This window comes from Macrobrachium rosenbergii, chromosome 58, assembly GCF_040412425.1.
Source record: "Macrobrachium rosenbergii isolate ZJJX-2024 chromosome 58, ASM4041242v1, whole genome shotgun sequence".
NCBI lineage: Eukaryota > Metazoa > Arthropoda > Malacostraca > Decapoda > Palaemonidae > Macrobrachium > Macrobrachium rosenbergii.
In genome coordinates, this window is record NC_089798.1 from 21,294,367 (window position 1) to 21,317,745 (window position 23,379).

A 23,379-nucleotide genomic window follows, 5' to 3' on the forward strand; every position below is an offset into this window, starting at 1 on the left:
ACCACCTCTATCGATCTTTCAGACGCTTACTATCACGTCCCCGGTTGCTCGAACTTCTCTCCCTTCTTGGGTTTCAAACTCGGGAAACAAGCCTACTCCTTCAGAGTCATGCCTTTCAGACTCAATGTAGCCCCCAGAATTTTTACGAAACTGGCGGAACCAGTCGTTCAACAACTACGGTCCGGGGGAATCTCCCTGGCGGCTTACCTGGACGATTGGATAATCTGGGCTCCGACAGTTCTGGAGTGCCGGAAGGCTACGACCATAGTGATCAAATTTCTGGAGTCGTTAGGCTTTCAGCTGAACAGGGAGAAGTCCTGCCTGACTCCGGAATCCCGGTTCCAGTGGCTAGGCCTCCAATGGGACCTGACTTCGTACAGACTGTCCCTCCCGCCACCCAAGCGGAAGGAGATTGCCGCCGCTACCAGGAAATTTTTGAGGGACAAAGCAGCATCCCGCCGGTCTCAAGAGAGAATTCTCGACTCCCTTCAATTCGCCTCAGTAAAGGACCTGCTTTTGAAAGTGAAACTAAAAGATATAAACAGAGTGTGGCGGAGATGAGCCAATGTCAGGCTCAGAGACAGAGTCTCTTCAATCCCGCGAATCTTGAAGACAAGACTCCGGCCATGGTCCACAGCCGGTGGCCTGTCGAAGTCGGTTCCACTTCAATTTCCCCCTCCGGCGTTGGTAATCCACACGGACGCTTCATTAAAGCGGTTGGGGAGGGTACTCACCAAAACAAAAGTTCAAGGAACGTGGTCTACAATGTTCCAACAGTTCCATATAAACACCTTGGAAGCTATGGCAGTGTTTCTAACACTCAAGAAACTTCGCCCCCCAGCCGGATTCACATCAGGCTTGTGCTGGACAGCGCTGTGGTGGTTCATTGCATCAACAGGGCAGCTCCAAATCAGGTCGCGTAAACCAGGTGATGGTAGCTATCTTCTCCTTGGCGAACAAGCACGGCTGGCATCTGTCAGCCACCCACCTAGCGGGTGCGGGAACGTGGTGGCGGACTCCTGTCCAGGACTACTCCGTTGGAGACGGGTGGTCTCTGGGCGGGGACTCCTTCAAGTGGATTCGCTGCCGGGTTCCGGGCCTCCAAGTGGATCTGTTCGCCACGGAGAGCAATCCCAAGCTTCCTGTTACGTGGCTCCCAACCTGGACCCCAGGCTTTCGCCACGGATGCGATGTCCATAGATTGGAATTGTTGGGAGAGGATATATCTGTTTCCTCCAATAAACATGTTGTTAAAAGTTCTACACAAACTCAGGTCAATCAACGGCCAATTAGCTCTAGTAGCTCCCTATTGGCCGAAGAGCAACTGGTTTCCTCTACTACAGGAACTCAAGACTGACCCAAGTAGTACAAACAAAGACTGTGTCAGCTTCCTTAAGAATTCAGAATGCACTGGTTTTATGGACTTTATAAAGTTTGCTGCAAAGAAGGGAGCAAACATTGACCCCGTCAACACTCTGTTTTTGGAATCAGACAAGGGAGATTCTACTCTCAGACAGTACGATTCGGCAGTCAACAAATTGGCGTTCTTTTTAAAGGCATCTGGAGCTCAAACTATGACAACTAACCTAGCAGTTACTTTCTTTAGGTCATTGTTTGAAAAAGGCCTTGCCTCCGGCCACTATTACTACAGCTAAATCAGCCTTAAAGAAGGTATTTTTGTATGGTTTCAATATCGACCTTACAGATTCATACTTCTCCTCCATCCCTAGAGCATGTGCCCGTTTGAGACCAGTAACTCGCCCTCCTTCCGTTACCTGGTTCCTCAACGATGTTTTGAAATTAGCCAATGACATTGATAATTCTCTATGCTTATATTTGGATCTGTTAAGGAAAACCTTGTTTCTGATTAGCTTGGCTTCAGGTGCCAGAATTTCAGAGCTATCGGCCCTCACTAGAGGTGATGATCATGTTAATTTCCTTCCGTCCGGAGAAGTCCTCCTTTCCCCTGATCATACGTTCATAGCTAAGAATGAAGACCCTCAGGACAGGTGGTCCCCCTGGAAGGTGGTGCCTCTTCCTCAGGACCAGTCATTATGTCCAGTATATACCTTAAAGTCTTACCTACAAAGAACTCCACAGTTTAAGTCGGGTCCTCTTTTCATCAGGGAGAAAGGTGGTACTCTCTCTTTGAATGCTATAAGACAACAAATTCTGTATTTTATTAAGCTAACCCGGATTCAGTTCCAAAGGTTCATGATATCCGAGCAGTAGCTACCTCCACTAATTTTATTTTTATAATATGGATTTTGCCGAACTTACCAGGTATACAGGATGGAAATCACCTCTAGTGTTTAAACGCCACTATTTAAAATCACTCGAAGCTCTAAAATTTTCTACAGTGGCTGTGGGAAGTGTCATCTCCCCACCTTAATTATCCTTATCCCTTTCCTTTCCCCCCCGCCCGCCTGCCTCATTTATTTCACTGCCTGCCTTTCTGGATCGATCATGCCTCGCTGCCTTGCTCCTCATACTTGATACTGGTATTACCTGATTATTGCTTGTCTTGTGATTTGGATTTGATATGTTGTGGATTTAGATTAAGTCAGAGGTACTGAAGCGGTTTTTATTTTGCTTCATGTACCTCAAAAATTTTTTGTCTTTCTATTATATCTCATTGCTCTTAGGTTTAAGTTTGTATTACTGGTTATTCTATTGGATTGTAGGGGCCTTTTATTTTCCCCTATTTGTACTATATGTTAGTGTTTCTACCTTGTTCCTAGGTTAAGTTTACAATTTCATTGTATCCTTTTGATGTGGGGTGTATTATGTCGCCAGTATTTACCTATAGTTAAGCCCAATTTTCATTGTTGAGATATTTTTATTAAATCTATTTTTCCATAACATGTGTTTCTTTCCAATTACCTTTTGTATTCTGTTGTAGCTTTGTAGTCTTGGCATGATTCTCTGATACTATTTCACCGGGTGACACGGGGCCAAGCTCAGAAAAGGGATTTTGACAAAGGAAAAATCTATTTCCGAGGGAGGCCCCGTGTCACCCGGTGACCCCCCCTAGAGTATTTTGAGGTACAGGTTCGCCCCCCCTTCTGGCTCATGCCAAGCCTGGGGGTGGTGCTAGTCTGGAATGAGTTCAGATGGCGCTGGAGTTGCCACTTGGCGGGCTGGGGAGCGTGGGCGCTGGTACGGCCCCTCACTCTTCTCGGGGATATTGACATGGGGATGTCTATTGAGTGTGGCTCTGTGGTTGTGATTCCTTCACTCACCCTTGGCTATACCGACATCTTCATCGAAGATGCTCGATCTGGGGGTAGTAACTCCAGCATTCCTGAAAGCTTTTTTCTCTGGTATACGAGTATTTAGCAATATTTATACCTAGAAATTCGTGTAAGAATGGAATTTCACCGGGTGACATGGGGCCTCCCTCAGAAATAGATTTTTCCTTTGTCAAAATCCCTTTATTATTTAATGTTATTTAATTTACACACAAAAGCTTAAAAACTTATAACCTAAAAAATTAAACATATACACTTTTGCAGGGTTAGGAGAGTTTGGAAGGGACCTTTGTCTAGGATGGTCGGTGGGACGGGTAGCCACCTCCTCCACTGCCACAACACTTGCACCATCACTACAGGCACTCATTTGATCCTTCAGGATCCTAACCGAAGCCCAAGCTGCCTTACGTTATCCACTAAAACAATAAGCTTCTTGACTACCCACGCTTTGAGGCTGGCTAAGGCACTGGGCTCAGGAGGTAGGGAGCCAGGTAACGGAGTCAATAGCAGAGTAAGAGGACTTGGAATAGGGGACAAGGCAGTCACAGGTGTCGAAGGGGTACAGGAGAATGAAACAACATAACCAGCTCTTGCAGCCGCCTTTCCCTCTTTATCTCTTTGTAGTCTCACTAAATGAGAATTCAAAGTTTTCCATCTCCCCTGATCCCATTCCCTATACTCGTCGCAATTAACCCTTAACGGATGGGCTGATTACATATAATGCATGCCCCAGACTGGGCAAACTTTAAGGTTGGCCAATTTAAGAAAAAAACACGTCAATGAAAAGAGGAAGATAAAGGTTGGCCAATTTATGAAAAAACACATCAATGGAAAGAGGAAGATATGCAAATGCACATGGTGTAAGAAAATAAATTCTAAAAAATGTTCCCTATCTTCCACAGGAAGGTGAAAGTGACTATTTACAACCCTGTGTGGGGCCTCTTTTACAAAACACTCGTAAATTTTACAAACCAAGTCATATGTTTTTTTTCTAATAATTTATTTTATTTTATTTTGTAAAATTATAATTACAATTCACACAATATCATAAGAGATAAGAACTAAATTCAGTCACAAATTCTGAGCATATTTGTTGTGAATTATTTGCGTAAATTTACTGAGACTGGGAATTGCAGTAACATTTTTTGGATTTATGTTTTTTCTAATATTTCATTGCAAAATTACAACTATAACTGACATCATATCATAAAAGATAAGAACTAAAACCAACAGTAATCCCTGGGTATATTTATGAGCAAATAACTAAAAAGATGTCATGGCAGAGAGAGGAGCAAGACATTCCCCCTCCCAGCCAAGAACAATGCTGAAGTTCCCATGACGCCCACGATCGAGCCGAGCTGAATTCTTTGGTTGCCACAATTCATTTATGGGACACTGAAGTATTGGAAACTCTTTCCTGCTCAATACAGACAAATCATAAGGCGCGTAATATTAATCCTACTCAGAGGGGATCCGTCCACCACCCAAAACCTGTTTTAGATCCTTTAAGGAGGGGATCCGTCCATTAAGGGTTAAGGTCAGAAGAACAAGTCTGTCCTCTATAAGAACTGCAAATTGTATGCGTGTCATATTTAGTAGATGTCAATCTAGTCTTGCAGCCCTTGCTGCAATACCTAATACTATGAGCACTAGAATCTGACATGGTTCAGTCACAACCGGGAAAGTAGCTAAACCAAAATAGACTGGCACTACCAAAATAAATAGCGTACTTCACTAAAAGTCGGCGATGCCTGCAACCAACCAGTGAGAATCAAACCAAACAAAAGCTACCCAACAACCAATGTTCAGTCAATGAGCGGCAGGAATGAATTGAGCTCCTGAGCCAGGTTGTGCCTATTCTTCCCCATAAGTGGGTGGGGTCAGTTTCCTACATCAAAACAATAGAGCCCTACAGTGAAATTTAAAACTTAAGCTGCCATGAAAAGTAGGAACTAATAGCAATGCAATTACTTGGTAAGTAACTTATATAAAAACACACTGTAATAAGAAATGAGAAAATAAAGTAAAAATAAATATGAAAATACTGTGTAAAACAAAAATACAAAAGGAGAGGTGTGCGTTGCAGGCTTCAAATTACACGTAAGAGTTGCTCTCTTTTTGTGCATTAAGCTTGATTACTATATTACAGGTTACGGTACAGTACTGTTATATCTTTTAATAAAATGTGAAAAAAGCAAAAATATACTCCACCCATCCCACATGCCTTTCCCCACCTGCCTCCCAGCCAGAGAAACTCCTTCTCTGGCCACACACCTTCCAAAACAATTCTTTCTCTGGGTGAGTCTTCCTGATAACAGCCTTATTGCTGCTCCCCTCCATCTGACCACCCATCCCCCATCCTTGGAAACTTTTCTTGGCCTCTCACACTCCTCAAACCCTTTCTCACTCTCTTTCTAAGTGTAAGCAGTGTTACTATCATTTCCTTAGGCCCTACAGCGTTGCCAACCATCAGAGAGCAATTTTTTCAAATTTGTTGAAGCTTTTATATATCTTTGGTCCTGGGGTCCAGTTGTGACCAGATAATGTCGAGGTCCAGATAACATGCATGCGGATAATTGAGAGATAACCGATATATATACATACAGTAAACCCCACGTATTCACGTTCTCATGATTCGCAGACTCACCTATTCGCGGATTTCTCTATGGAACATATATATGCATTATTCACTGAATCTCTGGCCATTCACAATATTTTTCACTGAGAAATATTCACTAATCACTGTATTTTCATCTCATTTTCATAACTAAATGCACTTTTTGTGATAAAACTATTAACCCTTAAACACCTACTGGACGTATCATACGTCGACTAAAATTGTCTGTTGGGTGCCAAGTGGACGTACCGTACGTCGACTACAAAAAATTTCAACCTTCGGTCAACTTTGACTCGACCGAAATGGTCGAAAAACACAATTGTAAGCTAAAACTCTTACATTCTAGTAATATTCAATCATGTACCTTCATTTTGCAACAAATTGGAAGTCTCTAGCACAATATTTCGATTTATGGTGAATTTTTAAAAAACTTTTTCCTACGCCCGTCATGTAACTCGCCAAAAATTTCAGAAATTCTTTCGTCATTTTGTTGTAATTTTTGCACTGTTCTATATTAGCTGTTACATAAAGTTTTATATATGAAAATGTGCGCAATTTCATGTACAATACAACAGAAAATAACTCATGGTTGTAGCTTTTATCAGTTTTGAAATATTTTCATATAAATCACGATAACTGCTAAAATTTCAACCTTCAGTCAACTTTGACTCGACTGAAATGGTAAAAAAACGCAATTGTAAGCTAAAACTCTTACATTCTAGTAATATTCAATCATTTACCTTCATTTTGCAACCAATTGGAAATCTCTAGCACAATATTTCGATTTATGGTGAATTTTTTGAAAAAACTTTTTTCCTTACGTCCGCACCAGAAATTCTTTCACACGTTGTCGTAATGTTTACACTGTTTTATATTAGTCGTTACATAAAGTTTTATATATGGAAATGTGCGCAATTTCATGTAGAATACAACAGAAAATAACTCAAGGTTGTAGCTTTTATCAGTTTGGAAATATTTTCATATAAATCATGATAACTGCCAAAATTTCAACCTTCAGTCAACTTTAACTTTCGACCGAAATGGTCAAAAAATGCAATTATAAGCTAAAACTCTTACATTCTAGTAATATTCAATCATGTACCTTCATTTTGCAACAAACTGGAAGTCTCTAGCACAATATTTCGATTTATGGTGAATTTCTGAAAAAAAAAAAAAAAAAAAAAACTTTTTCCTTACGTCTCATGCGCGTAACTCGGCGAACATCTCAGAAATTCTTTCGTCATGTTGTCGTAATGTTTGCATCGTTTTACATTAGTCGTTACATAAACTTTTATATATGAAAATGTGTGCAATTTCATGTAGAATACAACAGAAGATAGCTCATGGTTGTAGCTTTTATCAGTTTTGAAATATTTTCACATAAATCACGATAACTGCCAAAATTTCAACCTTAGGTCAACTTTAACTCGACCGAAATGGTAAAAAAACGCAATTGTAAGCTAAAACTCTTACATTTTAGTAATATTCAATTGTTTACCTTCATTTTGCCATAAATTGGAATTCTCTAGCACAATATTTCGATTTATGGGGAATTTTTGAAAAAAAAAAAACATTTTCCTTACGTCTGCGCGGCAACTCGGCCGAACATCTCAGAAATTCTTTCGTCTTGTCGTAATATTTGCACCGTTTTATATTAGTCGTTACATAAAGTTTTATATATGAAAATGTGTGCAATTTCATGTACAATACAACAGAAAATAACTCACGGTTGTAGCTTTTATCAGTTTTGAAATATTTTCTTATAAATCACGATAAATTGAAAAAATTCGACTTTCAGTCAACTTTAACTCGACCGAAATGGTCAAAAACTGCAATTGTAAGCTAAAACACTTACGGTCTAGTAATATTCAATCAATTAGCTTCATTTTTCAACAAACGGGAAGTCTCTAGCACAATATTTTGATTTATGGTGAATTTTTAAAAACATTTTTTACGTCCACGATTACTTAATTCATGCATCATTTTGTAATAATATTTTCTCTGTGTTGCTTTGATCGTTTTACAATTTGTTATATACCAAAATCATAGCAATTTAGTATACAATACAACTAAAAAAAATTAACTCATTAGCTTTAACCGTTGTGCTTACAGCGCGATTTGTATACAATTATATGTTTTTTTTTTCGCTGTCATGTATTCCAATATTTATATATGATAATGATATTTTTTTCATTTCTGATGGTTGCATACTAAACTTCAGGCAATGACAAAAAAAGGAGCCAAAAATGAACTCTTAATCTTAAAAACTAAGCGTGCTGTGATTTTTTGAAAAAAACTTTTTTTCCGCTACGGCGCTAACTCCCCGAACGCCGCCGGCATACGGGAGACGTTTTTGTAAATAGAGGCTTGGCGTTTAAGGGTTAAAATACTCAGGTAATGCTCGAGTTACAATAGTTCACCTTATGATAATTCGATTTTGCAATGAGGTAAGCAATTAATACTGATATGACAATATTTATAAAATATTTTTAAATTATGCGCAGGTGTAGGCAGCAGCGTACAATCAGGCAGCGATAGACACCAAATTACAATATACCAGCGTCTTTTCCTCCAACTCTTTATCCCATCTTTTAGTTAAAAAAAGTAACAGAGAATGATAACAGTATTGTTAGTATCATTATACTCTTGTGTAAATGCGTACTGCCATAAACAACTGACCGAGAAACTGTTGTTTTGCTTATCACCGAATTGGATAACAACAGGATTGATATATTTTTAAATTATATCCATATTCGGTATGGATAAAAGATTGGCAAGGAAATATACTGCTAAATTTAAGCTTCAACTTGTAGCTGAAGCTGAGAAAACTATGTTCAAGCTGCTAATGACTATAAATTATTGTGCATCGGCAACATGGATGAAACTCGACCGGAATTAAAATTGGAGAAAAAGTATTTTAATCAAAACTACTGGGCATGAAAGAATATATTACTGCTATTTTTATGCCAATAAACGAAAAATACATACAGCTCATATTAAGATGAAATCAAGTGAAAATAGCGAACGGAATCTTGTTTTTTTACACAAAACAAACGCCCCCAAACAGCCAACATTATCTATTAACGAAAAAAATAGCTAAATTAATTTCACGAGGAGACGTATTTAAGTTATGTTTTGACTTAAAAACACTTCGTACAGTAGAACGAAAATCATTTACGCTACCTAAAAGCAAGAAAAGTGCTCTGAACTGAGTTAAAACAGTGAAATAAACACTGCGTAAACGATTTCCAAACCAAAGCATTAATCACAATGGTCGCAATTTATAATACAAAAACAATGTAAGAATATATACAACATTACTGGATACAGTGAATTAAGGCATAGCATTTTAAAAGATCCATGGAAAAGATGAATATTCGTTATGTTGATGTTTTTATAATACGATATGTGAATACATAGTACAGTATAATGTAGGCTATGCTACCATATATGCCTACGATACACCATAGTGTAGGCTAAGCTAATTCTAGTTTGTTATTCAATTTCTCTTTGTACTGATTGTCATAAGTCACTGTATGAATCTCCAGAATTAGCTGATATTATCACTATACCGTGTATGTATAGTCTTATACTGTGGTTTTCATAATACAGTAATCTCCTCGTGTGTATTTGTGTGTTGTTGTGTACTGTATGATTTTGTTTCAGATACGCGTATGCCGTAAAAGAGTTAGCGTAAAGTTAGTGGTTAAACGCTATATGGTTTGAGAGGACGACGTATGCGTCGAGCTGAGAGAGACCGAGGTCGTTGTTCATTGTATAGAGACGCGTTTGTTAGTCCAATTTTCAAAACTGCTTAAGTAATGCATTCCTATCACCTTCTCAGATGACTCCATTAGCGTTCAAAGGCGTTATGGGCCGCGATCAAAAAAACATTGTGGGGTGGAAGATTCCATTACAAAAGTTGCCTAATGTCATTCAGGAATGTTATTAGAAGCGATGTTTTCCATTCTTATTATAATAACTAGAGATTCCCTTGTTCTGAAACTATGTAATGATAAATATTAGTGTTAACTGTAATTCCACTTTGTCTCTAATTATCATTTTAAAGAGTTTTAAAATAAAAACATCATCTGGGACCTGTTCTTTCCACCCACAGACTGTGCCCTCTGCATCTAAAAGGGGCCCACACTCAGAGACCAAAAAGCGTTGTGGAAAGGCGCTGCATTTTTCTGCTCTGCGTTTCTCTCTCTCTCTCTCTCGCTTGCTCGCTCACTCTCGGGATTTTACGAATGTCCTGTTTTAACGTAATTGATATTTAGGTAGACGATGGTCACTCATATCCTTTAACTGTTTAATCCCTTAGTAAATGTGTCTGAGTTACCTGAACAGTGTATTTTATTAAGTGTGTGTGTAACGGCGCCTGGTTAAAAACACGAAGCAATTTGGTACCAAGGTATTGTAAACATAATTGTGGGTTTCTAGTGCACTAAGAAAAATATTTAGAGTGGTTATATGTAAAGATACCTTTTCACTTTTTTAATATTTTTTCGTGTTATATGTTTTATGCTTTATCTTTTGAAGAATTTTTCTTTTATACACATATGTGATGTGTTTGCTATTGCCTTAATTTTTGCTTTACATTTTTTTATATTTAATCTTTTGCAGAGTATATTTCTGTGTCTTTTGTATCCACATTTTTATATGATTGATTTATTTGCCTTATTTTGTTTAACACGTGGGAATTAATTTACTTACAGTATATTTCTTTTCAACCAAGTTTTGTTATTTAACAATTTAAATCTTTCTTTAATAATTTTTGATTAATTGATAAATTAATTTCTGATTTAATTTTGACTGATGATTAATTCAGATTTAATCCAATTTTGTTTTATCTTGACGTAATAATAAATTTCCCTGAGACTGTTAATGTCATGTATAATCTTTGAATTTAGAAATAAATTTTTGTATTTAAAATATTATATCAGAGTTTCATTCATTGACCCACCAGTAATTTTGATTTGAATTAGAGATAGAGTGGTAAGTGAGATGTTTTCCTTCAAGTAATTAAAGTGAGCTCGAACCAGGAAATGAAATAAATAGAAATATTTGAACTTTTATAATGTTAATGGAGTGATGCCCTTAGATTTTACCTCACACCTGTTTAACGAACTTTATCTGCTTTCTTTCATGATTGATAAGTTTATAAGGGATCACTGTTGCCTTTAGAGAAATCAGTCGTCTTGTATGTGTGATGAGGGTTCAGGTGTCTGGCTTTTGTGAGGTAACTTTAATTGTTGAATAAATGGTAAGTTTGGTAATCAAATATCAAGCACTTAGATACCAGGTTTGATTTAAAGAACAGACACTGGACACTCCGGGGTCACCATATATAAATGGTGCACTAGACTCCGGGACAAGCACTTAGATATCAGGTTTGATTTGAAGAACAGACACTGGACACTTCGTCACAATACAGTATACTTTATAGTGTAGGTTAGGCTACCATACATGTACACATGGTACCAAATACCCTAGTGTAGGCTAAGCTATATTCAAGATATGTTTTTTCCAACAAATGATGGGTTTTTTTGGAACCTAACCCATCATAAGTAGGATACCTGTATAAGCATTTTTAGTGTTTTTTTTTTTGTGGTTGAACTATCAAAATAGGCAGTTCTAAGTGTTTTTAGAAGGGTTCTAAGTATTCGGGGGTTCTACCTATTCATGGGGGTTTGTGGTAGGCATCACCTGCAAATAAGCGGGTTTACTGTATTTCTGTGTATAAGACAACGTTTTAGACAAGACGAGGTTGAAAATTACGGCAAATTTTCATGAACTTATCTCCTATCTGTAGCATAAGACAACTGCTAAATTACAAAACCATCTGTGTAAAGGCTAGCTTTTACACATTACATATATATATATATATATATATATATATATATATATATATATATATATATATATATATATATATATATATAAAATAATGATATAATATATATACATGATATAAATAAAGACAAAATCCATGAAGGAAAGAGAAAACAATGGAGTGCTGCACTGGCCTTTTATCGCCCTTTACTTAGACTTATAATATATCCTTTACTTAGCACACTCATATAATATAAATATATATATATATATATATATATATAATAATATATATATATATATATATATATATATATATATATATATATATATATATATATATATATATAATCTTGCCAAGTTAACTTAGCTTTACTCTTCTGGTTTAAATTATTTCCTTACCCTTGTTGCTGTTTGTAGGTCCAGCCAATAACACTCTTGCAAGGTGCTGCAAATATAACAGAAGCTGAAGTTTCTTCCACAACTACCAATGAATCAGCTGAGATCCCAACCACACAGTCAATCTACAATAATGAAGAGAGGAATGTTACAAGGTAATCACCTGTCACAGCATAAATGATAATTTATTCTTTAATGCTGAAACTTTTACTTACGCAAAAACTTGACATCACCGAGGGTTAAACTAAAGTGTAGCTTCTGCATATGCAAAGTCAACTGAGTAGAGAAAAAGTTATGCAATCACTCAATCTTAAAAACTAGAATTAAGATTTTTATTTTGTTGGTCTGGTTCAAGGTTTTAATAATATAAAACTAGTTTTCCAAATGATACACACCAATTATTACATTCCACTATGATTCCTAGCTCACAGTAAACACACTACATCAACCCAGGTATATGATCCTCCTCATATCTAAGGTCAAAATTGAAACTAAAGATGGCTGCTTATTGTTTGACGCTACAAAATCTGGTACGAAAGACCCAGACCTGCTTGGATGAGATCTATAAGACAGGAGGCTCTAAAGGAGTGGAGATCAGTGGAAGTGAAAGCCCAAAGAAAAGACAAGAGTGGCAGAATTTTACAGCATCCCTTTGCATTTCATGGTACTGGAGCAGTGAAGACTCAATTTCTAGCAGTGATTTATCTAGTTTCCTTTTCAAGCCACTCAACAAAAGGAATCTATTATCCTTGATAAAGGAAAAGGTTACACTGTTGCTATTTATAGCAGTAATTTATATGCAGTTACCCTAAGTCAAGAAAAGGAATCTGTTATCTTCGATAAAGGAAAATGTTAAACTGTTGCTGATGACATTTACTTTGCAAATAGGTTGGGTTACAATGGTTGAGCCAGCACTCAATTTATAGACTTACATATTACGTAATCCTTAAGGAAAGCTGTTGAACAGCAATTGACTTTGCATTGTTTTTAGGTATTATATATAATCTAGAGATGATTTATAGCGCATATTGCCTACAGGAGGATATGAAGAGGTCATGTATATTTATGCAGATAACCTATACTGTGCACTGTACCATTTGACATACAGCATATGAAAATGTTAACTTTGGCCTACACAGGGTCTAAGACCTACACTCCAGTGAACAAAAAGCCAACTGTACATACCATACAGCACTTACGTAAAAATAAGTCACACAATGAAAAGAGATGTGGCATTATGACAAAATTATTTAGCAAACCAAAGCATGTGAAAAAAAAAATGAGACGAGTGCAGAACACTCATCTGACATCTAACCCCAAAAAAGGAAAATGCTAAAAAATATTGATGATGATGATGATGATGAATATAAGTGATAGCATTACTGACTTAGCATTTATTGGCTACAGCGTACAATTAATGCCACTGACTGATACAGCTAGAGTATGATTTCACTTAAAGTAGGAATTGTTAAGTAACATTATGAGAGCAAATATGATGTAAATGGTACAACAGAACACTTCGCTCAGAAAATAATTAAATTCTGTCAATGACAAATAACTCTTATTATTTATTTCCTACTTTGCTGTAAAACATAACTGTTTTAAAACCTTGTATCATTAATCTTTACAAAGGGACTATACTTTCTTATCTGTTTACTCACATTCTGCTGAAGAGAGGCATCATGCACAGACAAAGGCCATGACAGGGCTCCACGCAAACTACCGTCAGGAATATACCTGATGCTCTTCTTGTCTTTCTTGCCTCCTCGTGAGAACCCCATTAATGCTGAGAATATTGAATTAACTATTAATTCCAAAGGATCATATTCATTGCTCAAGAAATATAAAGAAATCATATTTTCCACCACTAGTGCAGTATATCCACAACCATAACAAAATAGAAAACTAAAAAACTAACTGTATGAAAATTTATTACACTGTAAGCTTCAACACATATCATCATAGGTTAAAATATTTCCTGAAGGCTGCAAAAGCATTCAGATTGAACATAAAAGTACTTAAAACAGATTTCAGCAATAATAAATATCAGCTGTCATATCAAATCATGTAACTAAAAGTGACAAAAAGTCAAGAAAACAATCTAATACATGCAAAAATACTTTTGATATTTACATATCAGTTTATATATATGTACATATATATATATATATATATATATATATATATATATATATATATATATATATATATATATATATATATATATATATATATATATATATATATATATATATATATATATATATATATATACATACACATATACACACACACAGTATGTGTGTGTATATATTCATGCACATTGCAGTAAGTCATTGGTTCCACACTGCATTTTGGTAATAAGCTACAACAAAAATTGTTTGAATGAAATGAAGTACTGGACAGAAATCATTAAAATCTACAGTAATTACCAGTGTCTACTTTGGAAAAGAAAAATATAAAAATTAGGATATCTGTTCTTGCATGCAATGTCTAAATACCCAAACGATCTCTCTCCCTACATACAAAGTTTACATATACAGTATATATAGGCCACACCACAAAACCAACTAGGCCCTTTTTATCAAATAGCCTGTTCCGTCATTAAACCTACAGACTTCCTCCTCCCCTCTGTATTTGTCCTTGCTTGTGTTGGTTTTATTTTTGTTTTCTTTTAGTTACATGATGTTACTCCTCCAGGTTGGTCCTTAATCTTTTGTTCTTTAGCTCTATTTACTGATATTTTTCTTTGACTCTAGGTTCAATTATTTTTAATTTGAATTAGATATTTTCATTTTGCAAAAATAATTTTAATAAAAAAATGTTTAAATTTTTAATTATTAATTTTGGTCTTACAATTTTACAAGGATTTTTACATTCTAGTCTTAACAGCCCTGATGATGTCATTATATGGATAATTACAAAAAGTTGTAATAAAGAGACCTTTCACAAGTGTCCTATTCCCTTTATGATAGTTTTAAATATGGACGGACTCCTGACTCCTTACACTTGTAACTGCCTATTTTGATAGTTCAAAAAAAAAAAAAAAAAAAAAAATGCTTACACAGGTATAATCCTACTTACGATGGGGTTAGGTTCCAAAAAACCCATCGTTTGTTGGAAAAATGTACCTCGAATATAGCCTAGCTTACACTAGGGTCTTCAGTACCATGTATACATATATGGTAGTGTAGCCTACAATATGAAGTATACTTATACATTATAGTAATTATTAATATCAGCTAATTCTGGAGGTTCATGCAGAGTGACTTATGATAATCCCATACAAAGAGAAATTGAATAAAAAACAAGAATTAGATTAGCCTACACTATGGTATACTGTATACATATACAGTAGCCTAGCCTATATTATACTGTACTCTATATTAACATATCGTATTATACAAACATCAACATAACGAATATGCATCTTCTCCATGGATCTTTTAAAATGTTGTGCTTTAATTCATTGTATCCTATAATATTGTATATATTCTTATATTGCTTTTGTATTATAAATTGTGATCATAGTGATCAATGTTCTGGTCCAGAAATCGATTACGCGGCAAGTTTATTTCGCCGTTTTCAACTCCGTTCAGAGTGCTTTTCTTCTGGTTAGCGTAAATGAATCTCTAGATACTTTTTTTACATGGGGTAAGGTTATTTTTCGTTATACGAAGTGTTTTTAAGTTGAAATATAACTTAAATATGCATCACTGAGAAATTAATTTAACTATTTTTTTGGGGTTAATACAGGTAGTGTTCGATTTACGATAATTAGTTTTACGATAATTTGCTTTCACGATGGGGTTAGCAATTCATATCGATATAACAATATTTTTAAATTTCGAGCGCAACTGATGCAGGGAACAGCGTACAATCAGGCAGCGTACGGTGTACGATATGTTGGCCCAAGAGGCTGGAATACTTTCATCAATTCAATGAGCCAACATCACTTGCTCTCGTGTGTAGTAAGCTAAAATAGGTCAATGTCCATTTACGATTTTTGTGCGTTTGTAAGTAAACTCTACAACTCAAATTTGTATCAGTACAGGTAGTGCTCGAGTTATGATAGTTCGATTTTGCAATGGGGTTAGCAATTAACCCTTAAGGGACGGCATAATTTATCAATGTGCAGCACCCCAGACCGGGGAAACTTTGAGGTCGGCAAAATAAAAAAAAAAATCACATCAATGGCAAGAGACATTCACCCTGTATAAATAAAAAAATTCTAAAAAATTTTCCCTACCTTCCACAAGAAGTTGAAAATGACTATTTACAACCCCTTGTGGGGCTTCATTTACAAGACAATCGTAAATTTTACCAACTTATATATGTTTTTTCTAATAAATAAACTCACTGTATTTTGTCAAATTATTATTACAGCTCACACAATATCAAAACGGATAAGAAATAAAAGCAGTACCAAATTTTTTGCATATTTGTTTTAAAATATTCATGTAAATTTATGAGAAGAAAGATTCAGTAACTTTTTTTTTACTTTTACATGCTTTTTCTAATATTTCTTCGCAATTTTCTTTGTAAAATTAAATTTACAACCGACATACTACCATAAAAGACAAAAATAAAAAACAACAAAAAGACTCATGTGAGAGAGAGAGAGATGCAGTACTTTATCCCTTGAAGTCACAAGCATTAATGATACTGGCCTAACTCTCTCGTCTGTATAAAAGTTGCCATTAGTGAATTTATAGCATATGGAAGTATTGGCACCTTTGTTTCGAATCATTATTACCATAAAAGTGGTGTGTAATTCTGCTTCAGACTGAAGCGCAATCCGTCCACCTCCCCAAACCTGTTTTACTTCACACTGAGGCTCAATCCGTCCACTAAGGGTTAATACCAATATGACAATATTTAGAGAATATTTTTTAAATTTCACGCGGGCGCTGGCAGCAGCGTACAATCAGGCAGCGAGAGAGAACAACTTCTTTTCCTCCATCTCTTTATTCCATCTTCTAGTTAAAAAAATACAAGAGAATGATAAAAGTATTGCTAGTAGCATTATACTCTTGCGTAAATGCATACAGCCATAAACAACCAACCAAGAAATTGTTGTTTTGCAAATAACCAAATCGGATAACAACTGTTTTGCTTGTATTTCAACCATAGTACGGCTAAACAATTACTGTAGTTATGTTACAAATGATGTTATGCACAATAGGGCTGATATATTTTTACATTATACCCTTGTTCGCTTTGGAAAAAAGATCAGCAAGGAAATATACTGCTAAATTCAAGCTGCGAGTTGTAGTGGAAGCTGAGAAAGCAATGTTCAAGCTGCTAATGACTATAAATTATTGTGCATCCGCAACTTGGATGAAACTCGACCGTAAATAAAATTGGAAAGTATTTTAATCTAGACTACTGGGCATGAAAGAACACATATTATAGCTGTTTTCACACCAATAAAAGATAAAATATGTAAAGCTCGTATTATGATGGAATCATGAGAAATAGCGAATGGAATCTTCATTTTTTTTTTTACACAAAACAAATATGCTCCCAAACGGCCAGCCGCCAATGTCATCTAATAACGAAAAAAAAAAAAAAAAACTAAATTAATTTCACAGCAACACATATTTAAGTTATATAATCTGACTTAAAAACACTTCGTATAACAAGAAATATCCTTGTCCCATATAAATAAAGTATCTAGAGATTCATTTATGCTAACTAGAAGCAAGAAAAGCACTCTGAACCGAGTTAAATGTGGTGATATAAACTTACCTCGCGACTGACTTCCAAAACCAAAACATTGATCGCTATGATCGCAATTTATAATACAAAAGCAATGTGAGAATATATACAATATTACTGGATACAGTGGAGTAAAGCATAACCTTTTAAAAGATCCATGGAAAAGATGCACATTCATTATGTTGTTTGTATAATATGATGTTAATATGTGAATACAGAGTACAGTATAATGTAGGCTAGTCTATACGATATACCATAGTGTAGGTTCAGCCGTGTTTGTTATTCAGTTTCTCTTTATACTGAATTATCATAAGCCAATCTGCATTGAATCTCCAGAATTAGCTGACACTAATAATTACTATACCATATATGTATAGAGAATACTCTGTAGTGTAGGCTAGGCTACCATATATGTATAGATGGTACTGATTACCCTAGTGTAGGTTAGGCGATATTCGAGATACGATTTTTTCAACAAACAATGGGTTTTTTGGAACATAACCCCACTGTAAGTAGGGCAATACCTGTAGATGAAGATGGCCGTTTGGGGGCATGTTTGTTTTGTGCAAAAAAAAAAAAAAAAAAAAAAAAAAAAAAAAAAAAAAATCAAGATTCTGTTCGCTATTTTCACTTGATTTCATCATAATACACTCTTAAAGTATTTATTTTTTATTGGAGTAAAAATAGCAGTAATGTGTGTTCTTTCTTGCCCAGTAGCTTTGATTAAAATATCTCTCCAATCTTAATTACGGTCGAGTTTCATCCATGTTGCCGATGCTCGATAATTTATAGTCATTAGCAGCTTGAACAGTGTTTTCTCTGCTTCAGCTACAACTTGCAGCTTAAATTTAGCAGTATATTTCCTTGCCGATCTTTTATCCATACCGAATAAGGGTATAATGTAAAAATATATCAGTCCTATTCTACTTTAGGTCATTTGTACTATAACTACGGTAATTGTTTACTACTGTACGATGGCTGGAATACAAACAAAATGGCTGTTGTTATCTGATTTGGTTATAAGCAAAACAACAGTTTCTTGTTCGGCTGTTTATGGCTGTATACATTTACATAAGAGTATAAAGTTACTAACAATACTTTTATCATTCTCTTTTACTTTTTTAACTAGAGGAAGGGATAAAGAGATGGAGGAAAAGAGGTGAGTCTATTGTAATTTGGTGTCTCTTGCTGCCTGCGCATGTGTGAAATTCAAAAATATTTTATAAATACTGTCGTATCAGTATTAACTGCTAACCCCATTGTAAAATCGAATTACCTATCTATCTATCTACATATATATATTATATAATATACACTTACAATCATATTATAATGATATGATATATATATATATATATATATATATATATATATATATATATATATATATATATATATATATATATATATATATATATATATATACTGTATATATACTGTATATATATTATTATAATATGATTTTGAGATGCTGTTTTTTTTCTTTCTTACAGATGACAAATGTGTTATGTACTCTGAAGTAAATTTTTCTTTCAGCTGTTTCATATGCTGTGTGATATAATGAGGTGGTTTTGTAATACATGTATTTGTTTTGCGGGAGTTAAAAGGTAGAGAGAGAGATATTTTGGAATTATTATCAGATAACCACATCCTGTGTTGACACAGCTGCATGGATGGGACCAAAGGGAAGGCGTATTGGAAGGGCTACTTTGCCTATCTTTGACAAGTGACAGTTTTCGGTCCGAGTCTTTATTACATGATTATCATGTATGTCTGTTCTGTAATTATTATTTTTCTCTACGCCTCATTAAGTATTCCATAATCTGAATAGAAGGATAAGGGGGGGGAGATAAGGTCTGACATGTTGACAGGGCTCTTAGCCAAAGCACTCGGAAATTTATTTCTGTTCACCCAGGTGGTTAACTAAGAACAGGAAGTGTCAATCATTCAAGATAGGCACCCATACTCTTTTCCAAGTTTATATATACCCTGCGTGTATGTTTCATGTACATACTGTGTGTATACCCTATGAGTATACTTTGTGTATTCTTTATTCTGGGAGGTGTTCTAAAATGTAGAATGAAGGGGCTCAGGTTGTTCTAAGATTTGAAGCGACTGATTGGCAACTTTGTTTGAGGATAAAAATAGGATTACTGGACTAAGAGTTAGTCTGCTAAGAAGTCTCAAAGACACAGGAAGTCCCTCTCTCTCTCTCTCTCTCTCAATTCACATAGAAGGGTATAAATTGATTGCTCTCCTGAAATATATAAATTTTGTAAAACTCTCCCATGAAATGTAATATTTTGTGTATGATTCCAAAATATTTGTGTTCTTCAACCAATGTGTTTATATATTACAAAAGGAGTAAGGTAATGTGCTTATTTGCTTGTATTGTAATTATGTTGAAAACTGAAGTGTTGTCATTGAGGAAGTTGTAGAAAGACCTGAATCTAGCCTTTTAAAAAAGTTAAGGTAATCTTTTCAGAGATTGACACAACCTTTAATCATATTTTGTCTTAGTGAAATTGCTGTTGGTATATTTCCATTTTTGCATATTTCGTTCTTATATGTCTGTGTTTTCATATTACTCTCGCAAGATTGTGTGTTTATAATTTCACAGTGTTACCCAAAGTTTTGTGTTGGGGATTACTTGGCATTTTGTTGGTGTTAATTTGCATTACTGAGATTTCAATACATACTTATTATTGAGATTTCAGTGAATACCTGTGTTGATTCATGTACTAATGTTTTGATGAACACTTTGGCTAATTGCAAATGTTCAGATTTATATCTAAAACTTGAGCGAGAGTTAATGGTTTGAATTCTACTTAACTGATTCCATGATAAATTAAAGTTTTGTGAATTAACTTTGGTTAAGAAATACTTAAATCTTACACTGTTGTCAAGTAATAGTAAATCTTTTTGAGATTGTGAACTCTGCTTATAACTTTTGACCTTAGAAATAAATTTGTCTTTAAAATTTTAAAACCACAGTGTTTCATTTTGACCACCAGTGATTAGAAATATTGGTGTGTGTGTTCAAGGTAAGTGGTATGTCTGTCTAGTTCTCCTTTATCAAAGTGAAGTAGAACCAGGGGAAACAATTATAGTATTTGTTGGAGTATGCCCTTTTTCCCCTAGTCTGTTTACAGCTTATCAGTTGTTACTTCACCCAGAACTTGATAAATTTAAATTGATTTTTCAAGTGTTAAGCAAGTTTTAAGGGATCACTGTACCTTTGGAGTATTCAGTCTTAATATTTTTGTTATGAGGTTTCAAGTGCCTGGCTGAAGGGAGGTAAACTTTTTGGAATAAGACCAAAAAGTTTACCTCACTTCAGCCAGGCACTTGAAACCTCATAACAAAAAATATTAAGACTGAATACTCTAAAGGTACAGTGATCCCTTAAAACTTGCTTAACACTTGAAAATTCAATCTAAATTTATCAAGTAATGGGTGAGGTAACAACTGATAAGCTATAAACAGACTAAGGGAATAAGGGCATCACTCCATCATATACTATAATTGTTTCCCTGGTTCTACTTCACTTTAAAAAGAAGAACTAACAGAAGATACTAATACATACATACATACATACATATATATATATATATACATACATATACATACATATACATACATACATACATATACATATATATATATATATATATATATATATATATATATATATATATATATATATATATATATATATATATATATATATATATATATAAAATATATAAAATATAATTTCATCTAATAAATGGAGCCTATAAAAATGCCAAAAGGTAGAAAGTTAATGCTATATATTTCAGCAAACAACTGTCTCCGTCGAAAGGCAAGTATGAATGAAATAAGAATTACAGAAAATTGGTACAAAAACTCCCCGCATTCACGGTCTCACTATTCACAGATTTCTCTGCAGAGCGTACATACACATTATTCGAGGAAAATTCGTCCATTTGCGGTATTTTTCACTGAGAAATATTCACTTATTACTGTATTTTCATATTTTCATGACTAAATGCGCTTTTAGTGATAAAACCATTAAAATACTCAGGTATAAGCATTTTTAGAGTTTTTTGTGTTTAAACTATCACATTAGGCAGTTCTAAGTGTTTTTAGAGGGGTTTTAAGTATTTGTGGATTTTAGCTATTTGTGCAGGGGGCGGGGGTGCAGTACTTACACCAAGAGTATCTGAGGTCAGCTGTTACGTCACTCCAGTTGACAGCTTCTTAATCACTTGGATGGAGGAAGATTTTATCTATAATATCCGAGTCCTAAGCTCCTTTTGAGAGATTCATCATATTTTTTTGCTTAATCAGTGCTGATTCTACCATCTGGCTTTTGAAACCGACAATTGCTGCTATAAATTATATATGACAAATATCAGTTTATTCTGTGACTATGGTTATTTATGTGGCTAAAAATAGCTGAGCTCTGTTGGCTATACCTACTGAATGTTTGTGTTGTCCTGATCTCTGGGAAGACAATTTTGTTGTAATGATCTCTGGGGAAGTGATTTACCTGTAAAACCGGTGTATGATTGGTCATAGTCAAGGCAAGGGATTTTGTATGCTCCTGTGTCTTTGGGGACTGGTTTTTGTTGGATGTTAATAAGGCATCTGGCTAAGGTATTTGGGTAGGTAAAGGGAAAAGGAAACCTTCAGAAATACCTTAGCCAAATGCCTGATTAAAGTCCAACAAAAGCCAGTCCCCAAAGACACAGAAGTACACAAAACCCCTTGCCTCGACTGTGGCCAAGCCTACATGGGTTTTACAGGTAAATAACTCCCCCAGAGATTAAAACAACATAAACGTTAAGTAAGGTACGGCCAATAGGGCTCAGCTATTTTTAACAACATAAATAACCATAATTGGAAAATAAACGGGAATTTTTCACATACTGTATAATTTATAGCAACAATTGCCAGTTCAAAAGTCAGATGGTGAAATCAGCAGTGATTAAACAAAGAAATATGAAGAATCCCTCAAACCAGCTTGGAACTCAGATGTAATAGATAAAATCTTCCTCCAACCAACGATTAAAAAGATTAAGCAGCTATCAACTGGAGAGACGTAACGGCTGACCTCTGGAACTCTTGGTATAAATGCTGCTTTTCAATAAGTCTTATTTCATTCATACTTGTCTATTAAGGGAGAGTTGTTCTCCAAAATATATAGCATCAACTTTCTATCTTTTGGAATTTTTATGGGCTCCTTTAATTAATATTATATATATATATATATATATATATATATATATATATATATATATATATATATATATATATATATATATATATATATATATATATATATATAAATTTCTGACACGTCGAATCGAACCCAGGTCTTTCAGGTGGAAGGCAAGGGCGCTATCTACTAAGCCATACAAGTCTAAAAGAAGTTGGAACCTGAGAGCAACTGCACCCAAGGAATTACCTGGGCAAGCTAACTGCTTGCATACCAGCGAGTTTTCCCCAACTTCCCAACTTAGCAATGACCCAATAGACAGCATTTCATTCGAATTATCCCTTCTGAGTGAA

At 35.0% G+C, this 23,379-nt stretch overlaps 1 protein-coding gene across 5 annotated transcripts in view; it reads right to left on the minus strand.

Moving 5' to 3' along the window:
* Window positions 1-23,379, minus strand: part of LOC136837308 (signal-induced proliferation-associated 1-like protein 1) — a 338,251-nt gene that overhangs the window by 142,649 nt on the left and 172,223 nt on the right. For all 5 annotated transcript variants that reach the window (XM_067102054.1, XM_067102052.1, XM_067102051.1 and 2 more), the window contains 2 exons: window positions 13,764-13,888; window positions 12,106-12,227 (listed from right to left, as the gene is read on the minus strand). In XM_067102054.1, the coding sequence (XP_066958155.1) occupies window positions 12,106-12,227; window positions 13,764-13,888 (247 nt within the window). The remainder of the gene's footprint in view (window positions 1-12,105; window positions 12,228-13,763; window positions 13,889-23,379) is intronic.